Raw genomic sequence first — 19419 nt, forward strand, 5'->3', positions numbered from 1 at the left:
CAAACTTCACACAGACAGTCTCCCAAGAGCGGAATCAAACCCGGGTCCGTCACTGTGAGGCAGTAGTGCTAACCACTGAGCCACTGTGCCATATATCTCTACAGCTCAGTAGACATTTCTTCAACTCAGTCCTAAATGGCCAAATCTTACTGTGAGCCTCTTGACCCATCCCCTAAATTTCCCAGCCTTGGTAATTTGCAACATCTACTGAATTGAGTCCCCTTAGAATGTCTGGACAAGGGAGTCAGGTTTCGGGGGGTCATTTTGACATCTTGGAGGCACATTTTCCAGCATTTTTAAGAAAAGTCACCATTGTCCTCCTGGACAATAGAGCTGCTTCGTATTGGAGAGAGACAACTGGCGGTGGTTTGACTTGAAGGTCACCACACTTCAGATGAGGGGTGAGAAGTGTCCTTTCTGGGAACCTCAGCCAGTGCAGGAATTGATCTGTGTGGGTTTAACTGCAGATTGATACTGAGGAAGTTTGGTACAGCTGCCTATGTGATGTCAGAGCAGGTCTTTGTTGAGAGCGGAGAGGAGGAATGAAAATGGAGACGTCCTGACACAGAAACTTTGATCTTTCACTTCTTCACAGTCATTGTTTTTTTAAATTAATTCATGGGATGTGGTAATTGTCCTCAAACCGAGTGACTCACTAGGATCATTTCAGAGGGCACTTAACAGCCAACTAGATTGTTCTGAATCTGGAGTCACATGTACACTAAACTAGGTAAGGGAGAAGATTTCCTTCCCTAGAGGGCATTAATGAACCAGATGGAATTTTGTCACAATAGCTGGTAATTTGATGATTACTAATGCTGAGACTGATTGTTGTGTCCATGTTTTGACAGGATGTAGGCATCTGGCTGGCCAGTTTTTATTTGTTCATCCCTAGTTACAGTATACATGCTGTAGGTTGACCCACAATGCCATGACGGAGGGAGTTCCAGGATTTTGCTCCAGTGACACTGAAGGAATGGTGAAATGTTTCCAAGTATGGACAGTGAGGAATTTGCAGATAGTCATGTATCCATGTATTCGTTGTGCTTGCACTTCTAGATGATAATGGTCATTGGTTTGGAAGGAGCAGTCAAAGGATTTCTGTAATACATCTTGTAGATATCACAGAAAGCTGCCACTGAGCATTGGTGGTGGAAGGCGCGACTGTTTATGGATATGGTGCCAATCAAGCAGTCTGCTTTGTTTTGAATGGTGTCAAGTTACTTGTGGCTTGTTTGAGCTGCACTCATCCAGGCAAGTGGGGAGCATTCTATCACATTTCACTTTGACAGCTCCTATCCAAACCCCAATCTTCCTCTTCAGATCTCTGGAGCCTGGCCACTGTCCAACCCCAGTCTTTCCTGTTTTTTGGGAGACCTCTCTGGGGACTTGCAAGCTGTGTCCTTGTCCACCTATCTCTCCTTTCTGCCGGTTGGCCAGCCTACCAATGTGCTCGAATACCAGTGGAAAGGGGCTTATGATAATAATGAAGTCCTGCCATTCCCAGGATTTTGCTTTTTGCCCTGGTCTGCAGCATGCTCCTCCTCCTCTTCTCTCCCCCGCCACCCCGTGGAATAGCTTTCAGGGCCAGGGATTTATTGAAAGGTATCAAAAAAGCAAGATGTAGCGGGGCTGGGGAGTATGTGATAGTTGTATAGAGAAGTATGTGTACTGTGAAATGATGGAAGAGCTCTGGTCAGAATTGTTAATTGTACAAGTGTGAAAGGAATGGTGCGCCATGTGAACAATAGTGAACATTCTTAACCCAAGCTGTTACAATGTGTGTTTTTGATTATAAGCCAAAGAATGTGGAGGAAGATGAGAAATAATTATTGGAATTTTGAGGATGGGAATGAGAGGAGTGGTGTGAGCTGGTTTTGAGAGAAGAGAGATGAAGAATTGATGAGGTATGTTTATCCTTGCTGACCTGGTGAGGTTATTGAAGCTGTGGTCCCAGGTACATAGCTTGATGGTGCTAACATCAAATGCTTCAGTGACCAGGCAAGTGGAATAGTTCTTTAACTGGCCTCAGACTTGAGCAAGTCCTCTTCAAATATAAATTCAGGTTGATGATGCATGAGAAGGAAGATTAATGATCTAATTAATGATAGGCATCATGTCTGGTAGCTGCTTGATTGATGCTATCATTGGTTGGCTGGTTGATCAATCTGATTAAAAGGAACTGCTTGGAGATGTGAAGAAGGCATGTAGCTTGCCATGAGCCACACCCCAGCATCAACCACAGGCTGTGTCCCTTGCCACTTTAATCCAGGCCCTACCTTGAGTTAACTTCTGGTTTTCTGCCTGTTGTACTCTGCAAACAGTTTGGAACTACACTAATGAAACTCCAATTAATGGAAACATGATTTTGCAGCACATCAGAGCAGGTTTTAATGAAAAGTCATTTGCAGTCAATGGGTTTATCTTCACAATAGAAGTGGTGCCATGCATCATAAGGCATCCTAATTTTTGGTTAGTATTTATCATCTTTAACCTCTCCTTTTAAGCCCCTTATCATTCATTGGTCTGTGGATTTGTTAGTCCCGTTGTTTTTCATTAAGGAAAAATACTTGTTCTGAACCTTTACTGTTTCTTTCTTGAATACCTCCCATTGATTTGGCACTGATTTATGTTGAAGCAGCTTTTTCCACTTTAACAAAATTACATCACAGCTGACACCTTTTATCCCTGAACTACCCTTGTTCCTTCCCATAACTGTCTTAAATCTAACAGGAATATGATCACTTTCACCTACATGGTCTCCAACTAATACCTTTCCTACCTGCTGACCTTAATTCCCTGAAGTCCAGAAATAGCCCCTGTCATCTGACATGCTGTGTGCTGGCCCAAAGAAATTCTCCTAAAAGCATTTTAAATGTTCAGTTCCCTCTGTCTTATTCATGCACATTCTATGCCAGTAATATTAAGGTAGTATTAAGAGAGCTGAAATCCTCCATATTACTGCCTTATTGTTCTGTACGTTTCAGAGATTCAGGAGTATATTTACTCTTCTATCTCCTTCCTGCTGTCTACATGCTGGCAGTTTGCTTGGCCATTGCTGTACCTCAGTTCAATGCATATGGCCACATTTGATGATCAATCCTACTTCTAGTTTCCTGTGCCAAAGTGAACACTGCACCCATTATGCCTTATTTTTCCCACGAGCTCTCCAATCACATTGTTTTGCATTAAACTGTAATCTAAGGCCATGCCTACCTTCATCAATGAGACATAAATGGTCTCAGGACACTATTTGTAGAAAAGGTGAAGAGTCTCCAAGATGATCGGACTAAGATTTATGTCTTTTCAACAAACCTATCTAAAATAAATTAAATGGTTGCTGCCCCTTTGCTGTTTGTAGACATTTTGCTATGTTCACAATATTGGTGGACTTCTTACCTTTGCAGCAGTTAAGCTTGCTTAATTAATAACTGAAATGCTTGTCAACATCATGAGGTTATGAAAGTTGCTATCTAAATGCAGGTCCTCTTTCTTTGGAGCAAAAAAAGGCAGTGGTGTTGAAACTGATAATGAATTTTGAGAAGCACTCTCCATTGTGTGGAGCCAAACACCAACACTATCATGGTTCTAAATGTTTGCCTCGCATTTCCAATGACTGATGGCTACTTTCAGCAGAGCCTGAGTAACCTCACTAGAATTCATTGCATTGGTAGCAGTATATAATAGCTGTTCAGTGAGTGGATAGGGAGGATGTGGAAGGGGCAAGAGGGAACATGGGGAACCTGAGCATAGGAGATATTAGACATGGACGGTATGGGTGGATAAGGGTGGTGAGAGGACTGAGGGCTTGGAGAGTCTGAAAGTCTGGAGTACAACTAAACTGACATCTCAGTGAACAGAGGTGGACTTTCTAGTCTGTCAGCCTTGCCAGCTACCAACCTTGATTGCACTCTTGGGCCTTCCTTGGGTGGAGCTTGACTCCATCCTACACCACAGCATTCTGATATAATTTCAGTGGGTGAAACTCTTCAGTGGAGGCAAAACAGAAGCTTGTCTGAATTGGACTTGCCATCTTTTCTATGAAAATTCAGGCCGCAGCCTTGTCTCATTTACCATTCACCACCTCAATTACTATTCAGCATTTCCATAGTCTGAACCACCCTATCTCTTCAACTCCCTTCAGCAAAACAAATTTGCAGGGTGCCTGTGCTCTTCTGTTTGTGATCTCTTCAGCATCCATTATTTTAAGTACTCTACCATTGGCGGCCATGTTTTTCAGTACTTCAGACACTGAACTTTGGATAGCCTTCCTTTCAATACTGTACACCTTTATTTTTGAAAATATTCTCCTTCTAACCTATCTTTTGAACTAGCTTTAGATCACTGACCTCATGTCTGATGTGGGACATGGCAGCAAACATTTGGTTGATAATGTTCCTGTGAAGAAACTTGCAATGCCATATGATTGCAAGTTGTTGTTGTTGAGACAGACTTTCTAATTTTTCACCTTGTGCTCTTATATCGACTAAATGCCTCCAGGGATATGCCATAATTCCATTAACAAATAAAAGGAATCATACCTTATTTTAGCCTTATCGGAGGAAAATTGGAATGAGTTAAAGGTTCATTCAGTTTGTTTCCTACCATTTTGATAGGGAGACAATCAAACAACAATGGTGTCATTGATAATCAGGACAATCACTGCTCATCAGATTTACTATAACTAACACAAGAGTCGTGTGGAGACCGTTTCAGTGAGGAGACAATCCGAGGAATCATGGATGCAAAATAACCTGTCCATCCAAATCAATGCTTTGCTTATTGTAGTATATGCTAGTGTGTTTATACTCACCACTGAGCCAAATAACTCCTCAACCACATATTCAAGGCTGGCTATAGAATGCTGATGTTGCACTGACCTTAGGATGAGACAGTAAGGTGTGATCCTGGTCCAAATCTTCATAAATCCGGATGGGCTTGGCCTATTAGTTAAAATGGGTTAGGCTATTGAAGGAAACATTGGTTTGCATTGGGATTAAGTAATTAAAGCCCATTCTATATATTAAATCCCTTTATCAGTGAGTGAGTTTTTCTTAATATAGTGAAGTCTCTATTAGATAGCTAAGAGCCATACTAAGATAAAACAAACTTCTGAGGTCTGCACATGATGGATACCCAGTGAGTTGGTCTTGAGGATGGAAGAGAAGGAGGTGGTCAGAGCCTTGGGTTACTATGAGTTGGCAATACATTGGCATGGATTTATAGGAAGGCATAGGTTGGCTCAGCGGGTAAAAAGAGCCATGGAGGAAATAGGTTTTGGACCATGAGTTGACATAGATGGGGTACAGGAAGTGAGTTGATGTGAGAGTTGAGGGCTTGGGGGCTGTTTGTAGATTTACTGCTTTCTTTACAACTGGGAAGAAGGAGATGGGCCTAGTAAACACCCTGCGGTGTCTGTGACTTGAGTCCACGCAGTTCTTGATCCACCTGAGATAAAAACTCAACTGTTTGCAGCTCTCACCTCCTGAATCTTGGAGGAGTCAGTCTATCATGTGGATATAGAAGGTTTCTGGGTATTGTTTTGAAGGACCGCTGAAGTTTCAAACTGTTGAGTGTTCAGAAAAGATTTACTAGGTTATTGCCATGATTGGAGGGTTTGAGTTTTAAGGAGAGGCTGGGACTTTTTCCTCCAGAGTGTAGGAGGTTGAGGAGTCACCTGTCAGAAGTTTATAAAATCATGAGCGGCATTGATAAGATGAATAGCAAACATATTTTCCCTAGAGTGGTGGAGTTCAGAACTAGAGCACACATTTTTAAGGTGAGAGAAGAAAGATTTAAAAGTGGCCTGAGGAGCAAATTTTTCACACAGAGGGTGGTTCGTATATGGAATGAACTGCCAGAGGAAGTGGTGGATGCAGGTACTGTTAGAACATTTGGCCTGCTATATGAATAGGAAAGGTTTAAAGGGATATGGGCCACACACAGGCAGGTGGTAATAGTTTAGTTTGGAAGGCTTGGTTAGCATAGACAAGTTGGACCATATCACTCTCAATGAAACTTATTTTTGTTCACTTATGGTGAAAACAATGTCTGGTCATTTCTGAGATAGAACTATACACTCAAGCTTTCTTTCTTTACACTTCACACTTGTTTGGTCTCACACAACAATCCTATGTTTCTGAATGGGTTGCCTTATGTGGAATGGTTGGAGAGGCTAGATTTGTACCGGCTGGAGTTTGAAAGGGTGACAGGTGATTTGATTGAAATATCTCAGATCCTGAGAGATTTTAACAAGCTGGGCATGAAAAGGATGTCTCCTCTTGTGGGAGAATCTAGATCTAGGTATCACTGTTTGAAAATAAGGAGCTACCCATTTAAAATAGACATGAGGTGAAATTTGTCCTCTCATAGATTCATGTGTCTTTGGAACTCTCTTCCCCAATTTTCAGACAGAGATGGATAGATTCTTGATTTTAAAAAAGTGGACAGATTTGAGTTGGGTGTGTGTGTTGAGCTAGGCAGGAATTTGAACTAATCAAACTAGCCAACATCTTATTTAATGGTGGGGCAAGATCAATGGACTGAGGAGCAGAAATAGGTTACTAAATTAAAACCAAAAGAACTATGAATGCTGTAAATCATGCCCGAAAACAGAAGTTGCTGGAAAAGCTCAGCATATCTGGCAGCATCTATGGAGAAGAAAATCAGAGTTAACGTTTCGGGTCCAGTGACCCTTCCTCAGAAATAGGCTACTAATTTGTGTACTCATATGTTAAAAGGGTGAGGAATATTTCACTGTAACATGCATACAGGAAGCCTTTTACAGCATCATTGATCCATCCTACTCTTTTGTACATTATATGCAAAACAACTTGGAAGGAAAGAGAATGAAATCAGCAGGAGTATCACTACTAACCCTAATGAGTTACCGAGAGCTCAGTTACTAACTGAAATGAGGGATGTAACTGCTTTCTAACATTAGAAGTTCTATATTGGCCTATTTTGGGTTACCTGGACTCTGACCGTACGTATTATACGATAGACCTCAGTATCTATGGGATGAAGAATGGAGTTGGAGGAGGTATTTAGTCAGAGATTCCACCAGCTCATTGCTTCCAAATTTTTCATTAGATAGAGGATGCAACTTGTGGTTGGCCAAAGTCTGCCAACAATTATAATGACCTTCCTATGAAGAATGAAGGCTAAGTACAACCAACGGAGATGCCAAAGCATGTAACCTTGCCGAAGAGTCCAACAATTGGGATTGGAGGTGGACAATGAAAGCTGACGAATGAGCAGCCAGAAAGTGATAAAAGGTCAATTAGAACTCGCACTGTGGGTATGCTGTCAACAAATAGACCACCACACTAGAAGGGCAAAACCAGGAAAACTGACAAAGGAGATGTATTGCTCCATTCGATCTTCCATGCTTCAAACGGAGGAGCAGTATGACCAGCATATTCACTTTTAAATATTGCCCCTGAGGGAAAGACAGTAAGTGCAGGCTTTGCCAAAAATAGTTGAGTGAATGTAACTAGTTTTGTAGATGTTGTGAGCTGATGTTTAAACTAGTTTTGAGTTTCATAATGGAAACCTGGCTGCGTGTGAAAACCAACCCTTTAACTGGATTGTTTCTCTTTCCATAGTTCAATTTTGTGGGCAAGTTGCTCGGACCACGAGGTAATTCGTTAAAGAGGTTACAGGAAGAAACAGGTGCAAAAATGTCCATCTTGGGCAAAGGATCTATGAGGGACAAAGCCAAGGTAAGAATATCTATGTAAAAGCTAAGTACCCACAGATACTGGAAATCTAAAATAAAAACAGAAAGTACTGGAGAAACTCGGCAGGTCTGGCAGCATCTCCGTAGAGAGAGAGAATTAACATTTTGAGTCCAACGGCACTTCTTTGGAACTGAAATGGGGCTAGAAATGTGAACGTTCTTCATGTTGATGAGAAGTAGGGCTGGAGGGAGCAAGGAGGAGCAGGTGACACAGGTGGTAAGGGTGCCCAGAGCAAATGGCAAAGGGAGTACTAATGGTAGTGAAAAAAGGATAGAAAAACAAAACTAAAGTGAAGGGCACAAAATATGTCAGTTTAGGTGAGAGCAAACCAATTACAAATAAGATATGTGGAGAGTGAAGCGGGTGATCAAAACAGGGGCCAGAGTCCACAGTCTAAAGTTACTAAAGTCATCATTGAGTTCTCAAGACTGTGAAGTGTTTAAGAGGAACATAACTTGCTGTTTGTCAAGGTTACGTTGGGCTTCACTGCAACACTATAGCAGACCTAGCACAGAAATGTTAGGAAGTGATCAAGAAGGCACATTGAACTGGAACGTCAAGGTCATTCTCATTGACAGAGAGGACAGAGGTGTTCCACAAAGTGGCCACCCAGTCTGCCGCGGGTCCTTTCAGTCACAGTGGGACAGAGAAAGCAGCCCTTGGTTCAGGAGAAAGGAAAACATATTGCAAGCACATGGCATCATTGGAACAGATATAATGGAGATGGAGAAACTGGAAGAATTGTGTGGAGTCTTTACAGGAAATAGGGTGTGAAGAGGTTAAGTGCAGATAACTGTGGGAGTTGATGGATTTGTACTAAATGTTGGTGGACAGCCTATCCCTGGAAATGGAAACGGTGAAGCCAAGGAAGAGAGGGAAGAGTCAGTGTCTTGTTTGCTTGAATTTGTTTTCAGCAGAGTGAATCAATTTTCTGCTATTAATCCCTAACATTAATTTCTACATTACACTTATATCTCTCCTTTACCACTATTAATATTCCATTTGCCTTTTTCTCTGAGACACCTTTTCCATCTGTTCCATTTGCTCCTCCTTCCTCCACTTCCAATAACATAACAAATCTACACTTTTCCAGCCCCTTTCAATTCTGAAAAAGTGTCAAATTAAACTTGAAACATTAACTCCAACTCTCCCAGCTGCTATGAGAGGTGCTGATTTTCTCCAGTACTTTGTTTTTATGTAAGGACATCTAGGATGCTACCTGGCATCATGAATGTGACCTTCATTTTCCAAAATGTGTTTACTTGCTTCCTAAATTTGAATTTTCTTAGGTTCATTTAGGAAACTGTTTGCCTCATCCAGGAGAAAACATTCCTAGCTTTTCTTTTTATTGCACTGCTCTGACGATTCTATGGCTGAGGAACTGCAAATTTCAGAAGTCACTTGGATCAAAAAGGTGTTTTTATACATTTGGTTAAAGCTGTTTAACAGGATTTTCTGAAGTGTGTCAACTTTATAAAAAGAAAATCAGTCTTCAATTTCATTAATAATTGACATTCAACAACTTAATTTGTCACGATTATGCCTCCTGTAAAATTTTCTTCAATGGCTCCAGAAATTAGATTCCAGATTATTCTGTAAATGGGTGATTCACAGCAGAGTAGAAGGAGTGATTCAGCATTCCAGTGCTCTCAGTGGGAATTGCCATAAACTCAGTCTCGTTCAGCAAATAGTGTGCTGCATAATTCTGATCACCTGAGCTAAACTCATTACAAATGTGATTTCCTGCTGGGAACTCCAAATCACAGAGATGTTTACCTAATCCTTTTCCTTGGATCATGTTTCCCACTATGTTAATATATTGCATGAAATTCTGAGAAACTGAAGAAACTTCTACTTTCCCAAATTGATGACATTTGTGTAAATTACAATTTAGTACAGAGTAACGTGGGCCTGAGATTAAGTAGAAGGTTATGGGACTGACCTCTGCAAAGAACATGCGTTCCCTCCAGTGAGCCACAAGCAAAGATGAGGTGTAGAATGAAATTGATGATCTTTGAAAGATCCCACAAAAAATTGATGGGCAGAATGGTGTCCACCTATGCTGTTCTTATTCCTTAAGAATACCTGACTAAGTGAGGGTGGGAGTCCAATAGAACATCAGGGATGTTGGATGTCGAGTTCCCCCGCATATTGTGAAAACATGAGGAGTCCACATATTTGGTATGACAGCATCCTATAGTGTGCTGAAGAATATCGGAGACACGGGCTTTGGCGGGTGGGAGGTGGTTACGGGGGCAGAAATTGGAGGTTGTTGCATACTGCCATCGAAATCTGCCATGTGAGTGGGTTGTGTAGGGGCTTGCAGAGCATCTTGTAGAGTAAACACTGTCTATTTATCACATTTTTACTTACAAGTTGTAAGAATAACGTCCAAATTACAATATAGACCATTGGGAGCACCTAACCTTTGGTCTGTCTTCTCTGAGATGCTATTTGAAACTCACACCAAAACCACATGAGATTATTATAGTGGGTGATGCTTTCTGCACACCATCAAATATTAAACCCTTCAGACCCTTCTGGACACAGATAGAGCAAAGTCCCAATGAGGGGGAAATGGGCAATTTTGGGACAAGGCCCAAAGCATTTGGGCTGGGGAGAATAAGGAGGAATCAAAAAAGCCTGAGGAGTGGAGGGGTGATGGGACAATTTTGTCTGGAAAGGGAGAATATCCAGAATGGTATCCTCTGAACGTACAGAAGGGAAAACCAGTAGAAGTGGGAAATGATGCAAAAGCATCTTTTATACTTGAAAATGGAGCCGTTTTGCAACCTGTATTTTAATTCTCCAGTTTCACTAGTCTTTCTTCAATAGATTGAGATGCCGGGCTCACAGCTAAATTCAATTCGCTAAATGTAAATAAAACAATGGGCATGCAGCCTGAACCTGATATTTGAAGTGCCAAGCCTCTTCCTTGGATTGGATTAAGGACTCACTATTAACCCTGCCTACCTCTGTTAAAGCTAGAAGGAGTTTGATCTAGCTACAAATTCATACTTTTTAACTCTCAAACTCACCCCCTCCTGCCAAACCCACCACCAATACAAACCTCACCAGAATTTTGGGGGGGTTAAGATTGTCCCACATTATTTTGAAGACTATCTGCTCAGTTTTGGGCAAAAAATGCTTCACAGTTAAACCAGCTGCATTGTTAAGCATTGACCTTGCAAGGCACATGGTCAAATTACCTAGCACATACATCTGTGCATATATAACAACTCTCTTGGCTCCACACTCCTCATGTACGTTGTTATACAGGCTCTATTTCATTCCCTTCACATTGTGAGTTTGTCACTAACTATGGTGCTGATGTCTGTGATGTGAAACTTGTTGGATAGAGAGCTATTGGGGATCATTTTGACTTTGTGCAAATATGTAAAATGGAAAATAAGAAACTTTTGACATTCCATCCAGTTTTTAATTTTCAGTGAAATTAATTGGGAGAAATAGCAATGAAATTGGGAGTTTTCTATTGGCCACTTTACACTATCACAAAACGTCAGAATTCCTCCTAACAGTTGTAAGTACTGCCAGTGATAGTGGGCCCTGACCGTTTCTCTAATGGCAATGCTACTGTTGCTTGTAAAGTCAACACAAGTGCTCATGCCTTGTCAAACTGATTTGGCAGAATAGGCATGAGGAACTGAATGTCCAACTCTTGCTCCTCTGTTACACCTGCCTGTACAACCTCCATTCCCTTCTGTGAAGGAAGTGAAGTATCACTCCTTTGAATCAAAGCTTCTGCCCATGAGGCTGTGGTTTTTTTTCCCACTGTACCTTGGTGGCAGCTGCCCCAAGCTTTAGTGCATACCTCAGAATGTGCCAGTCCTCAACACTCTGTCAGGGTTAGCTCTTTGTTCTGATAGACCAACAAGTTTCGAGCAGACCAAATCTATACATTGACAATGAGAAGGACCCAATGAGGGGGTTTCTAGTGCTGTGGTGGTGCTCCTATCTCTGGGTTAGAGAGTCTGCATCAGGTGCCACCTGAAAAGGAAGTGTGTCATAACATATCCAAACGAATTGATTTAAATGATTCTTTAAATATGACTTTATTTTACCAGGAATTTCTGGGCCAGAATATTCATAAAATTTCTTGAAGAATTTGCCAGCTGAGCCTAATTATTATTGACAGAACCTCCCTGACCCATTCTTTCTAAGTTTAATAGCTGTATTGCCGTCATAAGGGCTTGGAGTGGGTGCTGGAGAGATTTGCCAGGGGTGGCACATTGGCTCAGTGGTTAGCACTGCTGCCTCACAGGTTCAATTCCACCCTCCGGCAACTGTCTGTGTGGAGTTTACACATTCTCCCCATGTCTGCATGGATTTCCTCCAGGTACTCCGATTTCCTCCCATACTCCAAAAATGCGCTGCTTAGGTAGATTGGCCATGCTAAATTGCTGATAGTATCCAAGGATGTGCAGACTAGCTGGATTAGCCATGGGAAATGCGATATTACAGGGTTAGGATAGGGAGGTGAATCTGGATGGAATGTTCTTCCAAGAGTCGATGTGGACTTCATGGGCCAAATGGCCTGCTTCCACACTGTACGGATTCTATATTAACACCAGGGATGAGTGGTTATGGTTTTGTGGAGAGACTAGAGAAAATCCTGGGATTGTTTTCCTTGGAGCAGAAATCCTGCAGCAATTTGATGGGGAGAAATTGTTCCCACTGACAGTAGAATTGACAATAGGATATGGAGGGATGTAAGATAATCTGTGAAAGAACCTGTGAGGAGTTGACAAGCATTGCTTTTACATGGTGCCGATAGAAGAGTTTGTTGTACCATGCAACAACTGTCACAAGCATTACACTGCACAGACAGGAAGGAAATTAGCCATCAGAATACATGAACATCAACTAACAGCAAAATGGCATGATGAACTCTCCTTAATATCAGTACATTCAGACAATGAAGGCCATCAGCCAAACATAGACATGCACAGGAATCCCTAGAGGCATGGTTCTCCACCCGTACTTCAGTCAACAAATGTATAAGATTGAACCCCATATACAAACCTATACAAATCCACACCCATACAGATCAAAACCAGAAATGACAGTATTCATCATAATGGACCGGACAATATAAATTCCAAGCGGAGTAGAATAACATCGCTTAATCAGAGGCTCCACTGATGATGTCACCTAGCATGGTGATGAAAAGTCTGAACCAAAACAAGCCAGCACGACAAGCAAGTCAACAACCATACAGTCTGAATGGCCAGTAGAAACAGATTTAAGAACAATGTCTAAAGGGTTTGGAATAAATACTTGAAATAGAAAAATTAGCTCAGGAGTGGGACTAATTGCCTAGTGCTTTTGCAAGTCTAGCCACAGGTACAATGGGCTGAATGGCTACTGACATACTGTATCATTCTATATTGTCCACCCACAGTAGAAAATTGAACAGCACATTTTGTATACCCTTGTCTCACATGCCCTTGGGCAACCATCCATCTGACGAGTCTGCCTGCTGGATTTAGGGTAAACCATTAACCCTGATCACTATCCTTTTTATGTCATAGAGCAGGCTGCAAAGGAATGGAGGTAAAGTGTAATGGGGAGCTCCTGTCAACTTCAGTCAGTTGGTAGGCAACAGTCTGGTGGTGTTCTTGTTGTACTGTTAATCCAGAGACCAGATCATGTTCTGGGAACCCAGGTTTGAATCCTACCATAGCGGATGGTGGAATTTGAATTCAATAAATAGTTGGAATTAAGAGTCTAATGATGACCATAAACCCACAGTTGATTTCTGGAAAAACCCATTTGATTCACTAATGTCCTTGAGGGAAGGAAACTGTTATCTTTACTTGGCCTGGCTTACATGTGACTCCAGACCCACAGCAATGTGGTTTACCCTGAACTACCCTCTGGCAGTAAGGGATGGGCAATAAATGCTGGCCTTATCAGTGATGCCCTTATCTTGTGACCGAACAAAAAAAACCTGTTGGTCTTTCCCGTTTGTGTTTTCTCCCCCACATTCTCCTTCTCTTTTCCTTTTTTTTAATCTTTGCCTTATTCCCCACCTTAGGTCATAAGACCATAAGATATAAGAAAAGAATTAGGCCAATAAGTTAGGAGCCCATGACGTTAGGTGCAAGGGACTGCATGGATAGAGGCTTAGCAGAGGGCAAGGAGTAAGGATAAAGGGGTCATTTTCAGAATGGCAGTAGGTGACTAGTGGAGTTCACACAAGGGGGCCCATGTTGGGACCTCTGTTATTCATGTTATATGTTAATGATCTGGATGAATGAGTCTACACCACCATTCAAACATCGTTGATAAGTTTCTGAACCTCATTCTCTTGCTGCCTCCTCATAATCTCGTAATCAATGATGTATCCGTCTCTGTTTTAAATACACTCAGTGATTCACCCTCCACATTCTTCTGTAGCAATGAGTACCACAGTTTAACCACCCTCTGGCTAAGCTATTCCTCCTCATCTCAGTTCTAAAGAGTTATACCTTCACTATGAGGCTGAGCCCTCGCGTTCTTGTCTCTCCTACTGGTGGGAGCATATTTTCCACGCTCACTCTATTCAGGTCTCTTCAATCAAAATCATTGTCCTAAACTCCATCAAGTACAGGCACTGAGTCCTCAACCACTCCACATGTCCCAAGTTCTTCATGTCTGGGATCATTCTTGTACATCTCTGCTGGAGCACCTCCAAGGCCAGCATGCCCTTCTTCAGATACGGTACCCAAAACTTCACACAATATTCCAAATGTAATCTGACCAGAGCTTTATACAGCCTCAGCAGTACATTACTGCTTTTGCATTCATGCCCTTTCGAAATGAATGTTAATGCAATTTTTCCCTTCATAACTGCCAACTGAATCTGCATATTATCCTTAAGAGAATCTGAACTGGGACTCAAAAGCACCTTTGTGCTTCAGATTACCAAAGCATTTCTCTGTTGAGAAAATAGTCTATGCCTCTATTCTTCCCACCAAAATGCACAACCTCGTATATTCTTGCAGTGTATTCTATCTGCCACTTGTTTATCCACTTTCCTAGCCTGTCTGATTCCTTCTGCAGCCTCCCTGCATCCTGAACACTAACTGTCCATTGACGTTTCCTTGTGTCATCTGCAAACTTAGCAACAATGCCCTCAGTACCTTCATCCAGCTCATTAACATATAACATGAATAACAGAGGTCCCAACACGGACCCTTGTGGAACTTCACTAGTCACCGACTGCCATCCTGAAAATGACCCTAATCCTTACTCCTTGCCTTCTGCCAATCCTCTATCCATGCCTGTCCCTTGCACCTAACGTCATTGGTTCATCTTATGTCGCAGCCTCCTGTGCGGCATCTTGTCAAAGGCCTTCTGGAAATCCAAATGGATCCTGTCCACTGGCTCTGTTATCTAACTTTCTCATTACGTGGAGGAGCCTGTGTTGGACTGGGGTGGGCAAGGTAAAAAAAATCACACGACACCAGGTTATTGTCCGACAGGTTTATTTGAAGACACAAGCTTTCAGACTCTCACTTTTTCTTCTGGGCTCAGTGCTCTGGTGTCGTGTGAATTTTAATTTTCTTATTACCTCTTCAAAAAAATTTCTAACAGATTTGTCAGTCATGGGCCTGCCTTTAACAAAGCTGTGCTGACTCAACTTTATTTGACCATGCACTGCTGTGTACTCCTCAATATCCACCTTAAAAAGGAACTCTAAAACCTTATCAACAACTGAGGTCAGGCTAGCCTGCGTATAGTTTAATGCCTTCTGCCTCCCTCCTCACCTAAATCTCCAAATTGTATCCCTTCAGATGAAGCAATTTAGCAGTGAAAGGAGCTTGATCAAGCTCAGGGACTAATTATTGGTTACTAGCTTTCTCTACCCCTCTCCAGATCAATTTCCTGAGCCTGATGCGTTATCATGGAAATGGTACCTGCTCTTTTTGCCTATTCCATAAGCACAGTGATAATGTCATTGCCTTTCCAGGTTTGTGAATGTCCCTTTTCTTCAACAGGCAACTGTCAGTTAAATCAAGATTAAAGACAGCTAGCTGGGTTAAACAAACCCTTGATGCTGGATTTTGAGAATACACTCCCACCTTTCTGGAGCACACAGATAACGGAAGGCTACAAGGAGCACTGTGACATTGACCAGAAGAGAGGCAGGTGGCCTGGACAAGAGGCCTACTTAGTCATGCATTGCCTGGGACTGATAATGCCTGCTGTGGTCAAGTCCAGCAGTGATCAATCCCAAAAAGTAGACCCTCCGCTTTGTCAATGCCCCTTGCTTTGCAGTAAAGTGACAAACATCAGGAGCCCTAGCGTGAAGGGCAGTCAGAAATTGAAGACAGCCCTTTTGAAAAGAGGCATTTTCCTAAAGCCCTGTCTTTTCCTGACAAACCCATACCAATTACACATATAGTGACAGTAAACAGATCAAACAGTATTTGTTTTAAGAATCAGTTTGCTGAAGCTTTACAGTCCCCCAGAAGAAGCAGAAAGATTTGACTTTTCAAATTACAGATTTAATCATCTTCACATCCTTTGTAAGAGTCTTAATATAATTCTCATTAAAGAGATTGCCCGGACAGAATTAATGATTAGGTTAAGCAGGCAGTAAATCTAACGGTCGGATGGTTTGTTTGATTTGACGGTATGAGTTTCCATTATGTAGAAACTGTTAGCTGCTGTTTGCCAAATCCCTTAATGACACCAGATCAATGTGTGGAAACTCAAGAGTGACAGAATTAACAGCTGAGCCAGGGAGAAAGAGAAGTGGAAAAAATGTTACTTGTCAGGCTTACTCACAAACCACTGCTGCAACGAAAATTTGTGTTGAATGTTTTTCAACCTTAATTACAGCAGATAGAATTGCAATCTGGGTTTATATGTCCAAGCTGCTTCAACAACTCTGTGGAGGAAGGGACATGCAGCCTCCAGAAAGTGACTCCCGTGGCTCAGTGATTTGCACTCTAACCTTTTGGGCCATCAGATTATGGGCTGGTCCACTTCAAAGACAGAACTGGCAAATTCCTACTCTCATTCCCAGTGCAGCTATTGAGGCAGTACTGCACTGTCAGGGATGCTGCTTTCTAAACTGGTAAAACAAGGCTCCATTTGTCCTCAGATGTGGATCATATGGCACCATGACAGAAGAACAGAGGAGCTCTCCTAGCGCCATGGCCAAATTTTAGCCTTTGGTCAACATTGCAATATATTATCTGGTCATCTGTTGCATTACTGTTTCTGCCCTCAAATTCACTTGGTCTATCTCAGACACCTTCTTCCCCTTTCTTGACCTGTCTGCTTCCATTTCTTGACTTCTCAGTTTCAATTTCTGGTGACAACTTATGTACCGACATTTACTATAATCACACAGCTACCTAGACTACACTTGCTCCCACCCAGTATCCTGCAAAATCTCCATTCCGTTTTCCCAATTCCTCTGTCTCCGTTGCGTCTGCACTGATGAGGAGACATTCCACTCCCAAGCATCTCAGATGTCCACCTTTTTCAAACAATGTTCTTTTCCCCCCTCTATCATCCAGACAGCCCCCCACTGCACCTCCTCCATTCCCCGCTCCACAGCTCTTAACCACCACTCTTCCTCCAAACGTAATAAAGATAGGGTCCTCACTTTCCACCCCACCAGCCTCCACATCCAACACATCATCCTTAAACACTTCTGCCAACTCCAATTAGACCCTACTACCCAGGACATCTTCCATTCTCCATCCCCCTCTGCCTTCTGTAAGGACCATTCCCTTTGCCACTCCTTAGTCGCACCACACTCCCCACCAACTACTCCAACCCACCCAGTACCTTCCCATGTAGCCAAAGAAGATGCAACACCTGCCCACACACCACCTCCATTCAAGGCTCCAAACAGTCCTTCCAAGTGAGACAGAGCTTCACTTGCATCTCCTCCAACCTAGTCTATTACAACCGGTGCTCCCAATATGGTCTTCTCTACATCAGTGACTAGGTGATGTAAACTAGGTGATCATTTCGCCAAGCATCTCTGCCTGGCCCATAACGGTCAACCTAAACTCCCGGTCACTGGCCATTTCAACTCCCCATCCCACTCCCCCTCTGGCATGTCCATCCTCAGTGTCACGGTGACTCAGAACATAAATTTGAAGAACAGCACCTTATCTTCTGCTTGGGCACCCTACAGCCTAGAGAACTCAACATTGAGTTCTCCAATTTCAAATAATCTTGCCACCCATCTCCCACCTCCCCTTCCAGCCCAACCTCCTCCCTTCCATTCCACCTTCTGACCCCCCTTCCCGTTACCAACCAAATTTATCCCTCCTATCGACCAACCAAGTTGTACTAACCACCAGTGTCCATCTGTTACCATCATTCTACCTCCCCACCATTCCCCCTTTTCACCTGCAGCTCCCACTATCCCTGAATCCAGTCCTGAAGAAGGGCAATACCCAAAATGTTGACTTCTCCTTCCCTCCAGTTGCTGTCTGGCTTGCTGTGTTCTTTCAGCCTTCTGTTTGTCAATCTTGGATTCCAGCATCTGCAGTTTTTTTTTTGTCCCTATCTTCAGTTCTCATTGTTTTATTCCCTAGTTCATTTAACTCATTTATTTTAATTCATCCCTGGGATACTGGTATCATTGGCTAGGCTAGTATATATTGCCAATCCCAAATTGCTCAGAGGACAGTTAAGAGTCAACCACATTACTGTCTGGAGTCACACATAGGCCAGACCAGCTGAGGACAGCAGTTTCCTACCCTGGAGGATATTACTGAACTGGATGGGTTTTTCCAACAATCAAAAATGGATTCATGGTCTTCATTAGACTTGTAATTCCAGATTCTTTTTCTATTGAATTCAAATTGCACCATCTAGGATAGGAAACCGGGTCCCCAGAATGTAATCTGGTTTCCTGGATTAATGATAATACCATTAGGCCATCACCTCCCCCACATTTTGGGAAGCAGTTCAATATTATATGCATTCAGGAATTGAGGGATGTTCTCTTAGCTTGTTATACATAGTTCATTACATCCACGGAACCCATAAAATAATTGTGTCATTTCTGTACAAAGATGACTGTTTCCCCAAGCTGCTTCTGCCACCCTCACCCACAGATTGGGAGTTAAAATACAGGCAATCCCTGGGTTGCATTTTTATAGTGCCTTGCATGTTCTCAGGACATCCAAAGGCTCTTTGCAGTCAAAGTAATTATTTTTAGTCACTGTTGCAATGTAGGAAACAGGGCAGCCAGTTTGCACACAGCAAGCTCATGCAGACAACGATGTGTCATCCAGAAACGTTACTATCATTCCTTCCTTAGTAAACTGCCTGATTATCCTGCAGTATGAGTCTTTATTCCTACCACCATGGGAAAGGAGTTTTTATTTTCCCCAAGCCTTAACTTGAAGAGTGTCGAAAACAAAATAATGTGATCCATTGTAGATGGATTGTCAAGACTTTAGACTACAGCCACTGATTGCAGTCAACAGTCTTTCACAGTAAGAAGTAGACAACATCATTTTAAAAGCATTAAGTCATGTCTCATAGATTTATTAGAGTGCTTTGAGGAAATAATTGAATTAGCGAGTGAATGATATCCAATGAAGAGAAGATGCTTGTCCTTTTCAAAGGGCATTGATAAGATACTGCATCTGAGGCTTTTAAGAAGATAAAGGCAAGGAACTAATGGCAAAAC

General features: G+C 42.3%; 1 protein-coding gene across 4 annotated transcripts in view; it reads left to right on the plus strand.

Annotated features, from left to right (window-relative positions):
* Positions 1-19419, plus strand: part of LOC125452515 (KH domain-containing, RNA-binding, signal transduction-associated protein 2-like) — a 507520-nt gene that overhangs the window by 179623 nt on the left and 308478 nt on the right. For all 4 annotated transcript variants that reach the window (XR_007247568.2, XR_007247564.2, XM_059645528.1 and 1 more), the window contains exon 3: positions 7608-7724. Coding sequence is in view for 2 of the 4 variants with exons in the window: in XM_059645528.1 (XP_059501511.1) it covers positions 7608-7724 (117 nt within the window). In the remaining 2 variants the exon portion in view is untranslated. The remainder of the gene's footprint in view (positions 1-7607; positions 7725-19419) is intronic.

The sequence above is a fragment of the Stegostoma tigrinum genome, chromosome 4 (genome assembly GCF_030684315.1).
Source record: "Stegostoma tigrinum isolate sSteTig4 chromosome 4, sSteTig4.hap1, whole genome shotgun sequence".
In the NCBI taxonomy this organism is placed as follows: Eukaryota; Metazoa; Chordata; class Chondrichthyes; order Orectolobiformes; family Stegostomatidae; genus Stegostoma; species Stegostoma tigrinum.